Source organism: Kogia breviceps, chromosome 13, assembly GCF_026419965.1.
Source record: "Kogia breviceps isolate mKogBre1 chromosome 13, mKogBre1 haplotype 1, whole genome shotgun sequence".
In the NCBI taxonomy this organism is placed as follows: domain Eukaryota; kingdom Metazoa; phylum Chordata; class Mammalia; order Artiodactyla; family Physeteridae; genus Kogia; species Kogia breviceps.
The window spans coordinates 62,533,551-62,552,533 of NC_081322.1; the positions used below are offsets into that span (position 1 = coordinate 62,533,551).

At 34.3% G+C, this 18,983-nt stretch overlaps 1 protein-coding gene and 1 non-coding gene across 37 annotated transcripts in view; both read left to right on the forward strand.

Annotated features, from left to right (window-relative positions):
* The window catches only part of EYA4 (EYA transcriptional coactivator and phosphatase 4), a 297,153-nt gene that overhangs the window by 153,678 nt on the left and 124,492 nt on the right, over positions 1-18,983 (forward strand). For 34 of the 36 annotated variants that reach the window (XM_067010839.1, XM_067010811.1, XM_067010830.1 and 31 more), the window contains one exon: positions 18,197-18,246. In XM_067010839.1, coding sequence (XP_066866940.1) covers positions 18,197-18,246 — 50 coding nt within the window. Of the gene's footprint in view, positions 1-4,855; positions 5,062-18,196; positions 18,247-18,983 lie in introns of those variants that run through there. The other 2 variants (XM_067010834.1, XM_067010840.1) reach the window with 2 other exon arrangements.
* On the forward strand, positions 14,971-15,109 carry LOC131740296 (U8 small nucleolar RNA). The gene has a single exon (XR_009330888.1). It is a non-coding gene; the product is annotated as a U8 small nucleolar RNA (small nucleolar RNA).

The following is an 18,983-nucleotide window of genomic DNA, read 5'->3' on the forward strand; positions in this document are numbered from 1 at the left end:
CCACATTGGAAGCACCATGTACCTGTGCCACCCCAACAAATCCATTCCCACTTGTGGGGTACCATCAAATGTAAAAGCCACTTTCTTTCTGGTGGCTCAGTGTGCATCTTGGAACTGTACTTGTCATTTAGATAACTTTTATGTTAGGGTTGACATAGAGACATTCAAATGTTTAAGGATTATAGATCATACATCATCAAATGTGGAACTCCATCCAAAATGAAGCCACCCTTGGTCACTCAGGAGTTTCATGGAGAGGTATTGACTTATTACTTATGTGTGCTCTGAGGGACATTATCTCTGTCTCCAATTAGAGACGATATGAAATTTGTTCCTGATTTTAGCTGGTGTGATCAGTGACACGAGTTTGGTCCTGGAATGCATTCAGAGAAGACTCAACTCACTGGCCAGCTTGTTGTGGATAACAGAATTGTCCGAGAGTTCCTCTTGTGAGGCACATTGGTATATATAGACCAAGTAGAAAGGTTGATACAGAAACTTAAGGATAAAGCCACCTGGTTGACTTTGATGGTTCCTGAGATTTGTTCTGCTAATTTGGTCTAGTGCTCTGGGGCACATGGTACTTCAAGTTGGTGTAATCTTGCTGCTTAGATGCGTTTAGATGCAGAGTTTGAGGAAATGGAGGACCCAATGATTCCGGTTTCTGGATTTATTTATTTGGAAAATATGGGACAGTAAAAATAGACTCGGTGAAAAAGAATTATAATAGAGCCTAACACTGGACATGTTAAAGTTTGATATGGCTGTGAGATATTTATATAGAGATGTAAATTAGGAGAAAGTAAGAGTTTAGGACTTAGAGGATGGATCTGAGGAGGTGATGAAAATTTGGGAGTCTACAACATGGATAGTATTTAAGACATGAGAACAGATGAGAGGGAGTGTGGAATTTGAATGGTTTCGGGCAGATCATGCATTTTGCCAATAGCCTCACCTCTGTTTGACCCACTTCACTCCTTCAAATTACCCACTTGGCTCCTGAATGTATTTGAGTTTGTCAGCCTTATCAGAAAAAGAAGGAAAAAGATTAAACAAATGATGACTATAATTACTGCATTGATTACTAGGTGGTATTTGTTATACAAGGTCATGGACATAATTTGCTAAATGTTTATTTAAAAATCTGCTCTTAGGTTTTAAATTTTATATTTTTTATATTCTAATATAGATACCACATTAGTAACCTGGCTAAGGAAGCTGCTGTAGTTTGTGGTGGCTGTTTAATTTTGATTCCATGTGGCCTTTTTCAAACCAGCAATTTGGGAGCTTATTGTACACACAGAAATTTTAAATTGTTTTTCTCTCCCTTCTCCATGGTTTTTCAGTTGTTGTCAGAATTATATGATTGCACTTTTGGTGTTCTTTTGTCCCCTCATGTTGGCTCTGTTTTATCTCTTAATTTCTAATATCCTTCCTAGGGATTTTTCACAAAGCTGTCTTATAATTAATTAGGCAATAATGAAAAGTGGCGGGAAATACTGTAAAAGAGCCTGCGGGTATCTTATAACTCTGAAGAGGGTGAGTGCTTGATAGATTACTAGACAGTGTACAAAAGAGGAGATGATGCCACTGAGTGGGGAAAACATGAAGAGCAGGGGGCACAGAAGAAACCAACCTGTGTAAGAGTTTATAGAGAGTGGGTGGTCAAGGATGCACCCCATGAAACTGCAGTAACTGACTTATTTTCTTGATTTAAAAATATTATGTGATTTCTACTAAACCTTAGAGTTGTCATGATTGAATAAACTTAATCTTGATTTGCATGTTGCTTGGAAAGATACTCCTGCATTTAAGAAATACCAGTGGAGCACGGACACCATGCAGATCACTGCTGTAATGTACCGGCTGCCAGCCATTCATAATAGCTTCACGTTTATCAGAATGTGGGACAGGACCTCATTGATACTACTTACATCACTGAAAGGTAGAATTGAAGGACTAAATCGAGGTTTTGGAGGTCAAGGTGCCATTTTCAGTATTAAAAAAAATTTTTTTTTTGAAGTATAGTTGATTTACAATACACTGTAAGTTTAAGGTGTACAGCACAGTGATTCAGTTATATATATTTTATACATAGTAGTGTGTATATATGAATCCCAGTATCCTAATTTATCCCTACCCCCATCCCCCTTTCCCCTTTGGTAACCATAAATTTGTTTTCTGTGTCTGTATTTTATGTATTTATTGCTTTGTATTTTAATACATAAGGGAAACTAAACATTTACTCATAATAAGGCTCTCCTGGCTTTTAAAAACATCTAGTACCTTTGATTTTGGCTATTTTATTAACTCATTTGTACCTGGAGTGTATGTCATAATAATTAGCGGCATTGATTGACAGCTATAATGCCTGATTTTAAGCATGGGTAATGAAAGCAATTATAGGTAAATAAAATCTATTTTGTGGGTGGAGTCTTCAAAGTATGTGGTTTGCATTGAAAAAATAAATATTATACCACTGACACTCTGAGGGGGAAACCTTTATTTCACAGGAGGGGAAACAAATGCTCAGAAAGAATGGTTTATCTATTTGTTCCAGGTCACATAATTAATTGGTGGCAGTACATTGGGGCTAGAAGGCCATCCCAACAATCTTTGTCCATAAAATGTTATTAAAAAACCATCAGTGTAATTTTCCTACCTAGTCATAACGGTCTAAAGTAAAAGTTTACATTTACTTTTATGATCCAAGGAACATTTTGATGCCTTATTGTAAGCTGAGATAAAGATTGCATTTCTCAGAAAAATTTTATTTATCTGTACTCTTTAAGAGTTGAAACTACAAATGGCATTTCTTTTCTTTTTTTTTTTTTTAACATCTTTATTGGAGTATAATTGCTTTACAAAGTTGTGTTAGTTTCTGCTGTATAACAGAGTGAATCCGCTGTATGTATACATATATCCCCATATCCCCTTGCCCTTGCATCTCCCTTCCACCCTCCCTATTCCACCCATGGCATTTATTTTCATGTTTATATTTTCCTTATCTCCAAGTTGTCACCACACGTGGCTCATTGCCCTCCCCCCACTTCCCAACCCCCAACTGAGACTGGGAAAGAAAATTACCATACAGTCAACTTTCTGTAATTTATGAACTGATTTTGTCCTCCTCAGGGTTTTGGGTATGGTTTGTTGAGTCTGTTGTAATAGGGACAGACATAGATTTTTACTTCCATGAATGTTTCTTGAGCTCTTAAGAGTTTAGAAAATATTGAATAATTTATAATCCCTTTAAAAAGTAGCCAGTTCAGAAGCATATTCTGTTGAACTTAACAACTCTGATGTATACCACAATACTCAAGAAGCTCTAACTACTTAAGATGATTCAGCTGCAAAGAAGACGTTGCTTTTAGTGATCCTAACCATACAAAGATCAAAGAACTGAATCTGTCAAAAATGGGGTCTCTAAAATAATTAATCAACACATTTTATTAACTAATAGACCCAGGCAGCTCTCTGTCAAATAAGTATTGGAGTGGCATCAAAACCTGGGCTAACGTGTGCTGTGGGTGGGATATGGACCCTTATCCAGTTTCTCAGCAGCAACATCCGTGGCCAATACTGTGGGGAGATAGCGCCGTCTTCAGTTCCTAAGGGCACTGGGGTTTCTTGTAGTGCAGCCCTGACCTGCAATAAGTAATGGCTCTTCACTTAGTTCCACCCTTGAAAATGAAAATGACTTCAAGAAACACTTGTGCTACAAATTACTCAGAATGAAGTATTGAATCCTTGGCTGTAGGTCTTTATTTTGAACGCTTTGCCTCACTGTATCAAAGAGTCACACTGTAGAGACCAAGAAAAAATGAAAGAGAAAGAAACCATCCCAGAATTACACAGACAAATTGGAGACAGTAATTCCCATAATGCCTGTAAATGCTAAATTGAAATATTGTTGGAGGAACTTATGAAATGAGCTTAGCTTTTTTTTTTTTTTCTTTTGAGATCTGTGAGACATATTTTAAAGGGCTAGATGGGGAAAGTTGCATAATATTGTTTTCTCAAAAGAAAACAGTTCTTTTTAATAAACCTTTAGAAAAAAGGGGAACCTCAATGCCGAGAATAGACTTATTTGCATTACCCTTATCTCTTGAATTTAGCTCTTCTTGTTTCCTTTTCATTTCATTAGAACTTAACATATCTCTTCTTTTGGAAGCACAAAAGGCTTTATTTTAGAAAATATTTTACATAAAATGATAACCTCTGTGTGAGCATTTCTAATTGTGTTCATCCCTTCCTCTACCTCAAATAAAAATACATTAAAAATGGATGAAATACAAATGCCTGTAATTATCTTTCCATTTTGTCAACATGCACATATGTATGCCTAGGGGAAGAAGAAAATGTTGTGCTTAATGGAGAGATGTGATAATGAAAGTGAAATCTTACAAGCCTTCTGCTTCAACCAAAAACAAAACACATAAAGTGTTGGTTGGGACTTTAAATGAATACCAATCCTCATTTAATCCCTATTTAAATGAGTACCAGTTCTTAATGTGCCATGAGGTATTTCTCCTGCAGAAATGTTTCACTTCAAAAGAAACTCAGGCAAAATTTGCTTTTAGAAAATTTAATGCAGGGATTTAAACTCTTCGAGTAGCTACACCAATGGGTTATGAAGATGTCCCCATGCCAGCAGGTTGACAGCCTAGGAATCAGGATAAATGCTTTAGATCCCAGTGAAAGGAGCTGTTGATGGGGGTGACCTCTGACGACAAGTCATCTTACTATAAACAGAAAGGCGTGGAAAGCCATTGGTCAGAGCCAAGAGTGTTTACTCTCCTGGTCTCCTCCTAGTTAACCTAAATAACTGCACTGCTTCTAGAGCCTGCAGGTTCACGGCAGAGCAAGGTGTTTTTAAGGCTACCTGGATGTTGGTTCGAGACTATAAACTGTGCAGACCGTTCTGTAATCCTTGAACCGGGTTTCATCCTACTCACACTGGAGAGTGGAATTTATTGGCTGTTGAACTTCACACATACACACAAAACTTCCTTCCAAATAAAACTGGAATTAGTTTCAGGTTTTTGGACTTTGAATGAGGTAAGTTGTATTTAGCTTCTGATTGAGGCATTATAATTATTATTGTGTTATGTAGAAAGTCATTTAAGTATAAGCAGTCCTATCTCAGAGAAAAATATTAGGTAAAATAAGTTTGGATTTTTCTCAGTTTTAGCACAGATGAGAGAAGAAATATGTACATAAAAATTGAGTGAGTAGGTCATTACAGAGAAAATCCCTAGTCTCCCCATGCTGAAACTTTTAAATACATTTGGTCTTTACTGCATAAAATTCAACCTCTGTAATTACCTTATATTAATGCTGGGAGAAATGCAGGGGATACATTAATTGATAATTAATAGATTAGCTTTCATTAGAAAATTTTAATTGTTGACTTTGAGGGATTTTCCCTTATAATAAGGTGCATGCTGCAGGGTTTTCATAATTAATACCAGCCATTTAAATGAAAGACGTTTTTTCTGGATAACTTTTATTTTGAAATTTTGTGCCGAATTTGGATTTTTCATTAGATTTCAAATGTAGTCATCACAATGATGTGTTTTATATTTTTTGTGAGAACAAATATTTCCCTCTGTTTGTGGAACTTTATTTTTTTCCTAAAACTATGAATGTAAGTTGAATTTTAACTTCTTAACAATACCTTAAGTTTCCAGTCGGTTTTTACCTTCATTTGGATGTGCACTTGAGCACGTGCTTTGATTTAAAACCTTGATGTGGAAGCCTTTGGAATGCTTTGGTTTAAATTACTTCAACATATTTTTTTATCTTTGAATCTCTTTTTATCTTTGAATGAAGAAAGAGTGTGAACTGGTGTTTTGCTCCATCGAGGAACTAAGCTGTAGGTGAATTGTCACAATAATTACAGTACCTTAAAGCTTTCTTTCATTCTAGACAACTGAGGAAAGCTTTGCTCTGTTGGTACTGTTTTATTATTCTTGTAAGAAAAACATAATTCTGGAGGAGAAAATGTCTTCTAATTCTAAGTGTCTGATTTACTACCAGAGTTAGATTGTTTAGGGAACCTGTCTGAAGAAAAGGAAGATGAATTATCACAGCCAATAAGTTTTCCAGTTTGGTTACCAGGGTCTACTGAGCATCAGTCAGTGCTATCCAGTTTCCTGCTCCTTTCCTTAGATGCAGTTACTGTTTTCTGGAATCCTGTGTAATTGAATAATGATGTTGCACTACCTTATTTTGCTTTTTGCCTGTTGGTTTGTTCTTTCACCCAACCTTTCCTAAACGAGTAAAATACTACTTATCAAACTAGCAACAAAAGCAAGTACTAATAATCATATAATGTGTTGTTATAACTTCTTAGGGAGAGGGAGAGAGGGAGGGAGAGAGGAAGAGAGAGAGAAAGAAAGAGAGAGAGGCCAATTTTTAAAATCTCTACTTTGATTTCTCTCTTTCCTCCTCCAAGTTCTTTACGTGTTACTGTTGTTAGAAGTTTTGAAACTGTATGATCTGACTTTTTGAACTCAGCCACCCACAGAAGGAAGGTCGTTGTGTGTGTCAGGGCCAGTCTCACATTTTGCTTTGGGGAAATACTATAAGCCAATTTCGAAGGTAATGCAGCTGTTGAAGAAATACAAAAGCCAGATGACTTCGTAAGTGTGTAGTGAGGAAACCACGATAAATTGTCCTTAGAACCCGCTCTCAGAAAGCTGTTTTAATTGAGGTCAAAGAGGAAAAAATTGTAAGTATATCTCAATTATTTATTAGGCTTACCTAGAATGAGACCTTCACGACAGATAAACCTAATTTATAGTTCCTTTACTCTTTAACCCTTGAGTTTAACCACTGTGAGGATCTATTTTACATTGAGACTGCAGAGGGTACTTCATTCTTTATGATAGACAAATATTTAGGGTCACAGAAATTTTGAAATTATGTGACTAAATTTCACTTCCATCTAAAGAATCAACTTGTACATTTTAAAAGGCTTACAATAAATTGCTTAGTTTTTACCTGGAGTTACACAGTTAATGGAACTATTTTTTTCTGACCACAAATTTGTATGTGTGAAATATGTTTCACATGGAACTATTTTGTCTTTTGCCCTTAGCTTACAGGTAATTCAAAATGTTACTTTAATTTGATAGAAAATCTACTCAATCTACTCAAAACATAATTTGTGTTTTTTTAGTGTGTAAATTATGCCACAGAGTCTGTGTTTTATTAACTCTGCTAATAGAGAATATCATTTTAGGATTAAAACCTGAGGAAAGGTGATTTATAAGCTTCTTACAGCAATGGTTATGCAAGATGGATTTCATATAAAACTACTTTAGAATAGATTTTGAAACTCAAAATGTTGCTAGAATATCGTTTAAAAATCAAATTTAAATGCAGTATGCTACAAATACATTTTTGCTTATTGGGTATAGTTTAATTTTAAAAATAAAGAACATGATGCCAGAACCCCAGGATTTTCTCTTTAAAAGTTGCTCTTTTAATGGAAGGTCAACAATTTAAAATTTACAAAATTTGAAAATATAGCAGTCCATTTATACTTCTTTTATCAACACACTGTGCCAGAAATATTTATCTTATGTAAATTCATATTCAGATCAATCTACAGGTATTTGTTGTTCAATTTAAAATTGTCTTTAACATTTTATTGTTTACATTCTACCTGTTAATTTGTTTTTAAAGTTAAAGACTTTCTCAGTTTTCCTTACTAGTTATTGTGATACCTTTGGGCACATTAGGAGAGTTTTCAAATATTCATTGAAAATATCTTTTAAACTTTACATATATGTATTCAAACCTAAGAGAGATTTTAACAGAAACTTTTACTAAAATTCAACAATTATGTGTTAATAAACCAGATTATCTCTGTATTGATTACTGTTCAAATTGAAAAGGTTAGTTATCAATTGTACCTAGTACACAAATGATATCAGGTGCACTAGAATATGTTGCACAATGACTGATATTTATACTTTAAAACAAATGATAGCTAGTCGCTGCCTGTGGCCAAATGCTTTTGAAGTTTCATGATTAAGATGAGCTGAATTAGTTAAGTGGTAGAGGGCTGTGTAGTCTAGGGACCAGTTGTGCTTGGCAGGTCATGATAAATGGGGAAGTTTTTCTTAACGTTGTGGCCAAAACATTCCAATATCTTAAAAAGGAAAAAGAAAACAAACATAAAAAACGTTGTCAAAAACATTAGCAAGATTTCTCTATTTAGGGGAATAGGATTAATTCTTAATATCATTTTTAAAGCGTTGTTTGTGTGAATTCATAAATCTTCACTTGAATGGAGGGAAATCTAAAGCTAAAGATTTTCATATTTAACACTGGTGGATTTATTCTTTCCTGGTTCAGTGAGAACGTGTACAGTAGAGTCAGCAATTTGAATTTAACTGCAGTGGATTCTACCAAATCAACATTATGCTCATTAAGTATTTAGTTCTTAGTTTAGAATTGCACATTCCATTTTCCTGTGTGTTGTTTTAATATTATCTATCTTGTGACACCCAGAATTGCAAAGATACATGTTCAAAAGTATAAAGAGACCTATACACACATAGGTAGCTATCTCTTATAGTTTATAGTGCACATTTGTGAGAAAAAAAAAGTCATTTTAACACTTATCTGTCGTATTTATGCCAAGTATCATGGCAATCTAGTCTCGTTTCCAGGCTTAGGAGGGGACCAACTTTCATATGAACTGTAACATGATATGTTAAGGCATCTTATGGTTACTTTTGTGGCATTTTAAGTACTGTATTACTTTTGATATAGTCCCTGGTGGGTAGTAATGAAAAAACATACTGTTAGAAAGAGTTTGAAATTTTCCTGAATATTTTATACAGTATATATGGAGTTTATGGCAGGTGACAAAAGACTATGGCATAAATAAGGAGAAAATGTACTCCAGAATTTTAAAAGCTCATGTGGCTTGACATTTTATTTAATACATATATACTGTATATGAATAATTATGCTTTGTCTCCCTGAGTCATTGTTATTAAGTTGCTTTTTAAATATTTTCAACCTTGCAATGAACTCTCAAATAATTTGAACCCTATTGTCACAGTTGTAGTTGATGAAGAGTTATAGCCTATAGGATTTTTTACCTTTAAAACATAATTCCTCCCCAGTGTGTAATTTTATATAACCTCCCTCCCCCCAAACCTGGGTCCTGGAAGCCTCCTGAATTAAAGGCCAGAAATCAAGTAAGATCTTGCCATGACAGTCCAATACTAGAGGCGTAAAATAATTTCCACTTCAGGTTTTTGGTGGTGGGTTTGTTTTTATTAACCCTCTAACCCTACTATTATGAGCGTCTTATGTGTTGTTTTTGTTTACAGTTGCAGTTAATAACAGAATATTCAATTGTATCTTTATACTTTGTCTATGAATAGCAGTTAAAGAAGGGTTATGACAATTTTCCTTTGGACCGAAGTAGATGCAGTAGAGTTCTCGCACACTTTTATAATAAGTCAGTGGTACCTTGGGCTTTTGGAAACCTATACTTGGTATTGTGGGGAGAAGCTCGAGTAAGCAATGATAAAAACATCGAAGAGGGATATAATAAGAAAAGGGAGGAGTAAAGAAACTTCCCTAACTCCATGAAAAGTATTTCAGAAATGTGTGAATTATAGAGCCGCAAGATTTTTGTTTCTAAGGAAGAATGACACATTTTAACAATAGTTTTATTAGATTATTTAGTAATTAGATTTTCACAAAGTCTGTCTCCAAAACTTTAATTTTTTGACCACCATTTGGCAAAATGTTATTATTTTTTTGAAAAAACTCTCAAATATGTATGAGCCTATTAAAACAGAAATATCTTTTTTAAAACTCTGTGTTACAACCTTTGTGTTCCAAAGATTCTTTTTTCATGCACTGAGTTTTCAGAAGTCAAGAACTGAATTGTAACATACCTAAAAAATGTAAAATAAGTCTCGTTGAGAAATGTGGAGACGTTTTCATAGAAGCCAGTTTAGATAGTGTAAATTTGTATGGGAGAATAGCAGAATAGCAATTCTATGCTGATCTTCTCAACACAAATTATATTTACTTGGCTGCACAAATAATCGTAGTTATCACATTAAAGTGTACCTCCTGTGGTAAGTTCTAAAGCGATATTAACTTGCAAATATTATATTTAGAAAATGAACATATATTTTCTTTCACTACTCTAAGTAAATAAACATTAGAATAATTTTTGGCAAAAGCCTCTATTGCAAAAAATATGTTTACTTGAGTATGCCAAGTGTTATTATTTTGACTCAATTTAAAAATTAATTCATATACCTACTTTTGTATTTTCTTAGTTATGTTATTGTGTGCATTCTGAAGTAAAATAGAAAGGGACATCGTTTAATTCGTATTTATTTAATGCTGTTAATTAGAGAACAGGATGTTCGGGGGAAGCACATCAAACTCTGAGTTTGGTTCAACTAATTGAAAAAATTAAATGTGTTAAAAAGGTCATGTAATGGAGATGTAGGAATTGAGAGGATAATTTACATTTCTAGAATAAAGCTGGAATAATTATAAGAAAAACTTTTAAGTTCCGTTATGTAATTTAAAATTCAAATATGACCAAATTCTAAGTATTAGCAAATATGAAAAAAATGGCACATAACAATTTATACCTCTGTCTCTTTTTTTTACTAAATTAGAACCTAATGGTAACTAAAGTTAGGTACCCATTCTGCTTTATCAGCAATTATTTATAATAATTTATCTAACCCAGTCATAAAATACATTTTATAAAGTGTGTACTAATACAAGACTCTAGGCATTGATACACTATAGTATTTGTATAAATATTATTTAGTGAGTCATGCACATTTTGTAGTATTCACACTTGAAATACAATCAAAGCTGACAATTATTAACATTAATTCTGTATCACTTTCTGTATTCCAAAGAGTATTGCATGCAATAACCTACAATATAATTTGTACTGGAGGAACAAATTTTATTTTTATATCTATGTTTTATCCATTGTTTTCCTTAAACAGTAATGCATTCAAATCTATTTTTTATTAGATTCTCTACAGAGTTCAGTGAAGAAATAAAAATTGTCTTACATACCACCCACAAAAATATGTATAAGTTATTCATCACATCAGCAAATTTTCATTTATAAGGTTTTTATCTTGGATTTATAGTTCCAGAATTGATATTTTATTATCATTGTAGAGTATGCTCTAAGGCCTAATCGTTAAAGTTCACTTCAAAACAAAATAAAGTTACAAAAGAGGTCTTTTTAAAATGTCTTCTTCCATTATTGCATCCTCTACGTTTTTTATTTATTTATTTTGGCTGATTTGGGTCTTCGTTGCTGCATGCGGGCTTTTCTCTTGTTGCGGCAAGCAGGGGCTACTCTTCGTTGCAATGCACAGACTTCTCATGGCGGTGGCTTCTCTTGTTGCAGAGCATGGGCTCTAGGCGGCGGGCTTCAGTAGTTGTGGCACGTGGGCTCAATAGTGGTGGCTCACAAGCTCTAGAGCGCAGGCTCAGTAGTAGTGGCGAACGGGCTTAGTTGTTCCGCAGCATGTGGGATCTTCCCGGACCAGGGCTTGAACCCGTGTGCCCTGCATTGGCAGGCGGACCCTTAACTACTGTGCCATCAGGGAAGTCCTACATTTTTTTTATTATAGTTAATGTTTCAGGATTTATAAACAGCAAGATTACAAAATAATTGGGATAATTGGTTCCAGCTTTTTTAGAAGATGGTGGATGGGATAAAAGAAACTGGTTTTTCTTTGCAATTTTTTTTACAAGTTAATTCTGTTTTCCCTCAAAAGATTGTAAGCCTCTCAAAGTACCTAGTGTTATAAAATGTGAAAAATTTTAAGTTGATTTTTATACTTGAATATAATTGTCATAATGCAAAACATTCTAGAGTTTATATTTTATACATATATTTTCCAGACATTGGAAATATTCATTATTCTCAATACCAGATCCCACATTCTTTATAATTGTTTAAAAAGTACAATTTATATTACTCATGTACATAACAGCCTAAAAAATTTGAAGAGTGAATGGTTTTGTGAAATAAGAACATCAGTTTTTTATAAGTGGCTAGCTAATGTAATACTGTTGACCAGTCTTTTCTAACCCCTTATTCTGCATCATTTTCTCTTGGCAATCATTGCTTCTGACTTTATATTCATTGCTTATCTGTTTACATTTTTATTTTATATCTCCTCCACTAGAATGAATGATCCATGCAGGCAGGTTTTTGTTCGTCTAAGTCAGCGCTGTTCAACAGAAATATAGTCCAAACCACTTGTGATTTTAGCTTTGTTAGAAAAGTTAAAAGAAGTGATTATAACCCAGTACGCCTAAATATCATTTTATTTATGAATATTAAAAAAATTGAGATATTTTCCCTTTTTTGCATACTAAGTCTTTGAAATCCCATGTGCCTTTTACATTTCCAGCACATCTCAGTTTAGACTTAACCACATTTCAAGTTCTAAATAGCCACGGTGTGTCTAGTGGCTACTTTGCTGGACTGTTCAGGTCTAGTTCATCTCTGTGCCTAGAAGGGCACCTCGTATACCCCAAGGTATTCAGTAAAGCCTTGTTGAATGAGTGGATCCTGATACCTCAGACATACAACAACAACAAAGACAACAAAACGGACTTTTTTAATGCATTAGACCACCTTTGCACTCATTAGGTTGTTGGTACATGTTACTAGTGCTTGGTTAAAAAAAAGGTTACTTCAGTAGTCTATTTAAAAGATTTATTTGATGGTTAATATATTGCAAGAAGTAACTAGTAGCATCAAAAATTGTTCCACAGAATGTTGGTTTCAACTCTTAATTTTATAACAACCTGATAAAAGCAACTGGCAAATCTAGCATCGGAGAGAAAGGCTTGCTGTGGAGCATTCAGTTCTAATTCTTTCCCTGTTAGTGCTAGCTGTGTGACATTGCCAAGTTGTTTAACCTCTCTGAGCCTTGGTTTTCTCATTTGTAGAAGAAGGATTTCATCCATCACTCTCGTCTTCATAGATTAAGTGATATTACATACATAGTCCAGTACAATGAGTGGAAAAGAATACTTAATAAATGGCAGCAATTATCATTATTATGATATATTAAAAATTGAACTTTTAAATATTTAGGTGTTTTGATCTTCATTTTAAAAGATTAGTTTATATGTTTATGAATTTTAGATTTTTAACATTTACTTGTTAAAATGTGCTCAGAGATCAGGATTTAAAATTTACTACATAATTGCTTGCAGATTAATCTCTCTAGTTCTTAGCATCATCATCTGTGAATTGGGATAAAAAGTAGTATCTACCTAAGCAAGTGCCTGGCATATGATAAACACTCCAATATTTTAGCTGTTGTTCATTCATTCAAAAATTTCAGTGTTTGATGTTTGTATCTTCATTACATACTAATAGTTATTTTCTTGAAATAAACTCTTAATTCTGTTTCACCTTGCTTTGATTTTTGCATGTACTTTTATAACATTAAGTAGGGTTAAAATTCACATTTTTGCCACCAATTAAATGCATTTAACATTATTTGTCTTTTTTCTCTTGGCATATTTTTGGCTCATTTCCTTGTGTGTCTTATGAAAACTAAGATTTGGATTCAAATTATGGGCATGAAATTCTGCCTCGTTTCTTGGCCTGCTTGTTTGACCTTTATTCAAAACAAATTCAAAACTAAATTAGCGGTCATTAAAGACAAAATTCTACGTATTTTGTAAGAATAGTCGTCCTTCAATAGTGTGTCTATTTCAGCAGTCACTGTTTAATGAAGTATTGATCTCTCAAATGGGACAGTGTGTTTAAATTTAGGTAAAACTGTCCATTTGGCTTCTAATTTTGTGATCAAGACACTGTAAACATACAAGTTTCTTTATTTAAAAATTTTATTTATTATTTTTTATTGTAATAGAGTTGATTTCCAATGGTGTGCCGATCTCTGCCGTACAACAAAGTGACTCAGTTATACACATATACATATTTTTATATTCTCATCCATTATGGTTTATCACAAGATATTGAATATAGTTTCCTGTGCTGTACAGTAGGACCTTGTTGGTTATCCATTCTAAATGTAATAGTTTGCATCTACCAACCCCAAACTCCCAGTCCATCCCGTTCCCTCCCCTGACCCCCTTGGCAACCACATGTCTGTTCTCTAAGTCTATGAGTTTGTTTCTATCTTGTAAATAGGTTCATTTGTGCCATATTTTAGTGATATCATATGGTATTTGTCTTTCTTTCTGACTTACTTCACTAAGTATGATAATCTTTAGTTGCATCTGTGTTGCTGCAAATGGCATTATCTCATCCTTTTTTATGGCTGAGTAGTATTCCATTGTGTGTGTGTGCGTGTGTGTGTGTGTACACACACCACATCTTCCTTATCCATTCATCTGTCAATGGGATAAGTTGTTTCCATGTTTTGGCTATTGTGAATAGTGTTACTATGAACATAGGGGTGCATGTATCTTTCTGAATTACAGTTTCGTCTGGGTATATTCCCAGGAGTGGGATTGCTGGATCATATAGTAATTCTTTTTAGTTTTCTGCGGAACCTCCATGCTGTTTTCCATAGTGGCTGTACCAACTTACATTCCCACCAACCGTGTAAAACGCTTCCCTTTTCTCCACACCCTCTCCAGCATTTGTTATTTGTAGACTTTTTAAATGATGACCATTCTGACTGGTGTGAGGTAGTACCTCATTGTAGCTTTGATTTTCATTTCTCTAATAATTAGTGATGTTGAGTATCTTTTCAGGTGCCTACTGGCCATCTGTATGTCTTCTTTGGAGAAATGTCTATTAAGGTCTTCTGCCCATTTTTCGATTGGGTTGTTTGTTTTTGTTGTTGAGTTGTATGAGCTGTTTGTATATTTTGAAGATCAAGCCCTTGTCTCTCACATTATTTGCAAATATTTTCTCCCATTCTGTAGGTTGTCTTTTCATCAGGTAGGATAATTCTTACCTGTTTTTCTTTTTGGAAGGCAAAATAGAACATCATGATTGGAGCTCGCATGACTCATGATTAACGTCTCTGCATAATCAGGACTTGCAAAACAAGTTTCTTAATGATCATCTAACTTTTCTCCATCAATTCAGAGGAAAGATAGGGTTTTGAAGTATTTTAAAGAAGTCATAAGTTAGCTTTTTTTTTTTTTTTGCTCTTTGGTATTACCAAAGGTTTTTCAAGGACAGATTAAAAGGTCAGATCATATTCTACTTTATACTTTGTTTCAATCAATAACAATGTTCTGTCAATTCTGTCTTAGAAGTATCTATCGAAAACATCCGCTCAACTCTCCCCATGGCTCCTGTCTTAATTCAGGTCTTCACCATCTCTCACTGATGGATTGAATGATTCACTTAGTGAACTAGTATTTGGGGACTCTCTTAATCTATTTGGGCTGCTATAACAAAATACTGCAGGTAGTTTATAAACAACAGAAATTTATTTCTCACCATTCTGGAGGCTGGGAAGTTCAAGATGCAGGCTCCAGCATGGTTGTATGTGGTGAGAGCCCACCTCCTGGTTTAGAGCCAGTGACTTTTTCTCACTGTGTCCTCACATGGTAGAAGGGCTAGGGAGCTCTGTGGGGTCTCATTCGTAAGAGCATTAATCCCATTTGTAGAGCCTTCATTTTCATGATCTAAGCACCTCCCAAAGGCCCCACTCCCTAATTCTGGGGGGTGAGGATTATACATATGAATTCTGAAGGGGTACAAACATTCAGACCATAGCAAGGAGCATCTATTCAAAGCTAGGGATTAGTGATATACAAGATCAATGCCATGTCTGCTTTCATGGAATGTATACTTTCTCTCTTGCTGCATTAGGCTCTTATCTGTCTCTCAGTTCTCAGCCTGTCCCTTTCCACACTACCTCCTGCACCATCTCTACCCAGTCTGTTTCTTAAAATCCTTCATCGGTCTTCATTGTCCAAAGATTAAATTCCAAATCCTTTACCATTTATAAGGTCTTCATAATATGGTTCCTCTGACATACCCCATGATGTGGAAGTACCTACTTTTTTCCAGATTTCGTCTTTGAAGCCTATGTCCTCTAAGACTTAGTTCAGAAGTCACTTGCCTCTGAACAAGTAGATTGTCCTCTGAACATCGACCTCACTGTATAAACCTCTCCTGTAGTAGTCATGGTATCCTAAATATTATTCTTCCCTCATTCGACCATGAACAAATGAATAAAATCCCTAAAAAGAATTACTTTGAAGAATGCAAAGTTCTAACAATATCTAAAAGAATATCTATCTACTTCAATCTTTCATCATATTCTTATTAAGCATAAGCTATGAATCTGGGACTGTGCAAACTAGTTAGTAAGTAATCAATAGATGTGTTCTCTGGCATTACAATTACTACTTTAAGAATAAATTAAAATAATAAGAACTTTCTGGTTAGTTATTTGGAGAAAGATGTTTTGTAAAGCCATTGGTATTAAAGATTTTTAAAAAATCTTTGTTTTTTAAACCATAGGAACCTTGTCTCATTCTGACTCTTGCTTGGAAGTATCTGTCTAGTTTGCTTGTGTGATCTGGAGCTTCTTTAGTCAGTCCCAAAGTCAAGCTATCATAGACATTCACTTTGAGGTGATTTCTACATATTCATTGGGCAGTTCATATAGTTTCTGGTGATGAATCAGGAAAGAACCAGTGGGAAAGAAGGGTTTTATTATCGTGTCCTTCCCTTTTAGTCCTTATTTTTCTTGGAATTTTTAATGGACTTTCGGGGGTTTCATAGTGAATTTTATGCTTACATTTTAAGAAAAGTTTTCCTTTTTCCCTTTTCTTTTTTTTAAAACGAATTACTCAAAAATATTTCTTCACCCTTCCATCTCTTGGTGCTAAGTTTCACATTAAGAGCATAGAACATGTTACATTTTAGGACAGAGATAATAATTTCTTTGCTGACCAGTTTTATTTTCATACTGTATGAATGTATACACAGGATGCAAAAAAGAGTATAGTTAATCAAGCAAATACTTGATTTCCCCAATTATAAAACATCTAGGGTTAGAACTGAAAGCAAAAACATGGATTTTTGAAAGTGTAAGGATCTTTTTTTTTGTATTTATATTTTTAAGTCAGAAGAGGAAAGAGTTACTTTGTGAGCTGGAAAGACAATGCTGTATCTTTAACATTTAAAACTTACTCTTAAATGATGCTGTTTGTATCACGGTTCACAATTATGTAGTATACTCACGGTGTATATTCAGTAGACTTATTTTCACTTCCAAGCTACATATTAGAAGTTAAAGTGCCTTGGATTCAGTAGGTTGCATAAATAGACCATGGCAATGTAAACACCCAGAGTGTATGACAATGGACTTGTTAATATATACTGTTTATGCTCCATATTAACTAAGGAATTTTTGAAACGGAATTTACTTTGCATATGATGTACCATTAAGACCATAATAATCAGACATAGTTATCTGTGCTCAAAGTTAAATTGTGAAAGGCAATGGATGTGTGCTTTACCTTATTTTAGAGGATGTATCACACACTTTTGTCCAGAAATGGATACCGTGTCCTAAAAGTAAAAGTTATTTTCATTTTTTCTTTACCTTTTGTGGGTTAAAAACCACAAAGCTGAAATACAGTCTGCAAAGTATACTCTAAATATATATGAGATGTCTGTGAGCAATGCCGAAACTTAATTGATATGCTGAGAAATGTATAAAACATACAGCCACTGGATTGAGAAAATGAAAATTAATATATGAACATTTTAGCTAACACTGTGCTTTGCCCCCAGAACCTAGTGTTTAGTATTGCGCACTTTAGTAGGAGACAGAAGCAGTATCAACTGGAAAAACATTTCTTAGTGAATTGAGAGCAGTATGACTTTCCAGTTCCTAAGTGGGAAACCTGTTTCTTTGGTTTCTTTGTTCCTAGTTAAGCTAGTCCCAAGCTATTTTAGCTGAACATTTTACATACTAATGGAGTCTAGGGAAGTGCCTTTGGCAGCTGTTCATAGGATAATAATGAAATACACTATTTAATACTGCATGCTACTGCTGTAAAATGTGGGGAGTATTTTACAGAGATCTTGGTGAGCAGAGCTGTAGCCACTTTAAGTTTAACAAGTGTGTGAACCTGAACGAGGAAGTTGTATTTTCATATGAGACTAACTGGTACTCTTTTCTTACAGGTAAAGAAAACGTGCACAGAATCAGATGTTCCAGAACCCCAGAATTCCAGGTACAGTAAAATAGAGGCCAAGACTTCACTAAGAAAAATTGCAATTTTGGAGAACTAATAAGACATTAGACTCCAGATACAACTGTGTTTTAAAACATTGAGTTTAAGAACTTCTCTGTATGGAAATTACACATTAGACTGGCGAGGATGCCATTAATCATAATGTTAATAAAAAGGACACTGATAGAAGTCAACTCTAAAGAACAATAGTGGGAACATCTCTAGGAACACTTGAAAATATATTCCCTTAGCATTCATTATTTTAAGTTCACCCTTATATTTCTTTCTAATCTCTTCTTATAATGTATTCACATTTGAAATTTTGCCAGAAACTGAATGCCTCTTAAATCTGTGTTTACCAAAAATCTACCTTTTTTTTTTTCAATCAAACATGGCTAGATTTTGAGAATGCCATCAAAGAGAAAAGATAAAAAGTAACTTGGCATTCTCTTTATGGTTATATAGAGCTTGAAGAAATGATGAATTAAAGTGGTCAGGCCACTACATACAGGAATTTAGCCCCATTTAGTTGTTTGTGGTTGGACCAGATGCTTAGGTCTGGTCCTAGGCATTTTAAGTCTATACGTTTTCATTGTTTTTATTTCAAAATTTTAAACGGGTAAGTAAAAGTGTTTTAAATATCATAACAATAGGAAATGCATATCCTTCATATGATATAACTTAACTTCTTGCATTAAGAAATTTGTGTTTTAACGGTGAGATGGGTGTTAGTTTAT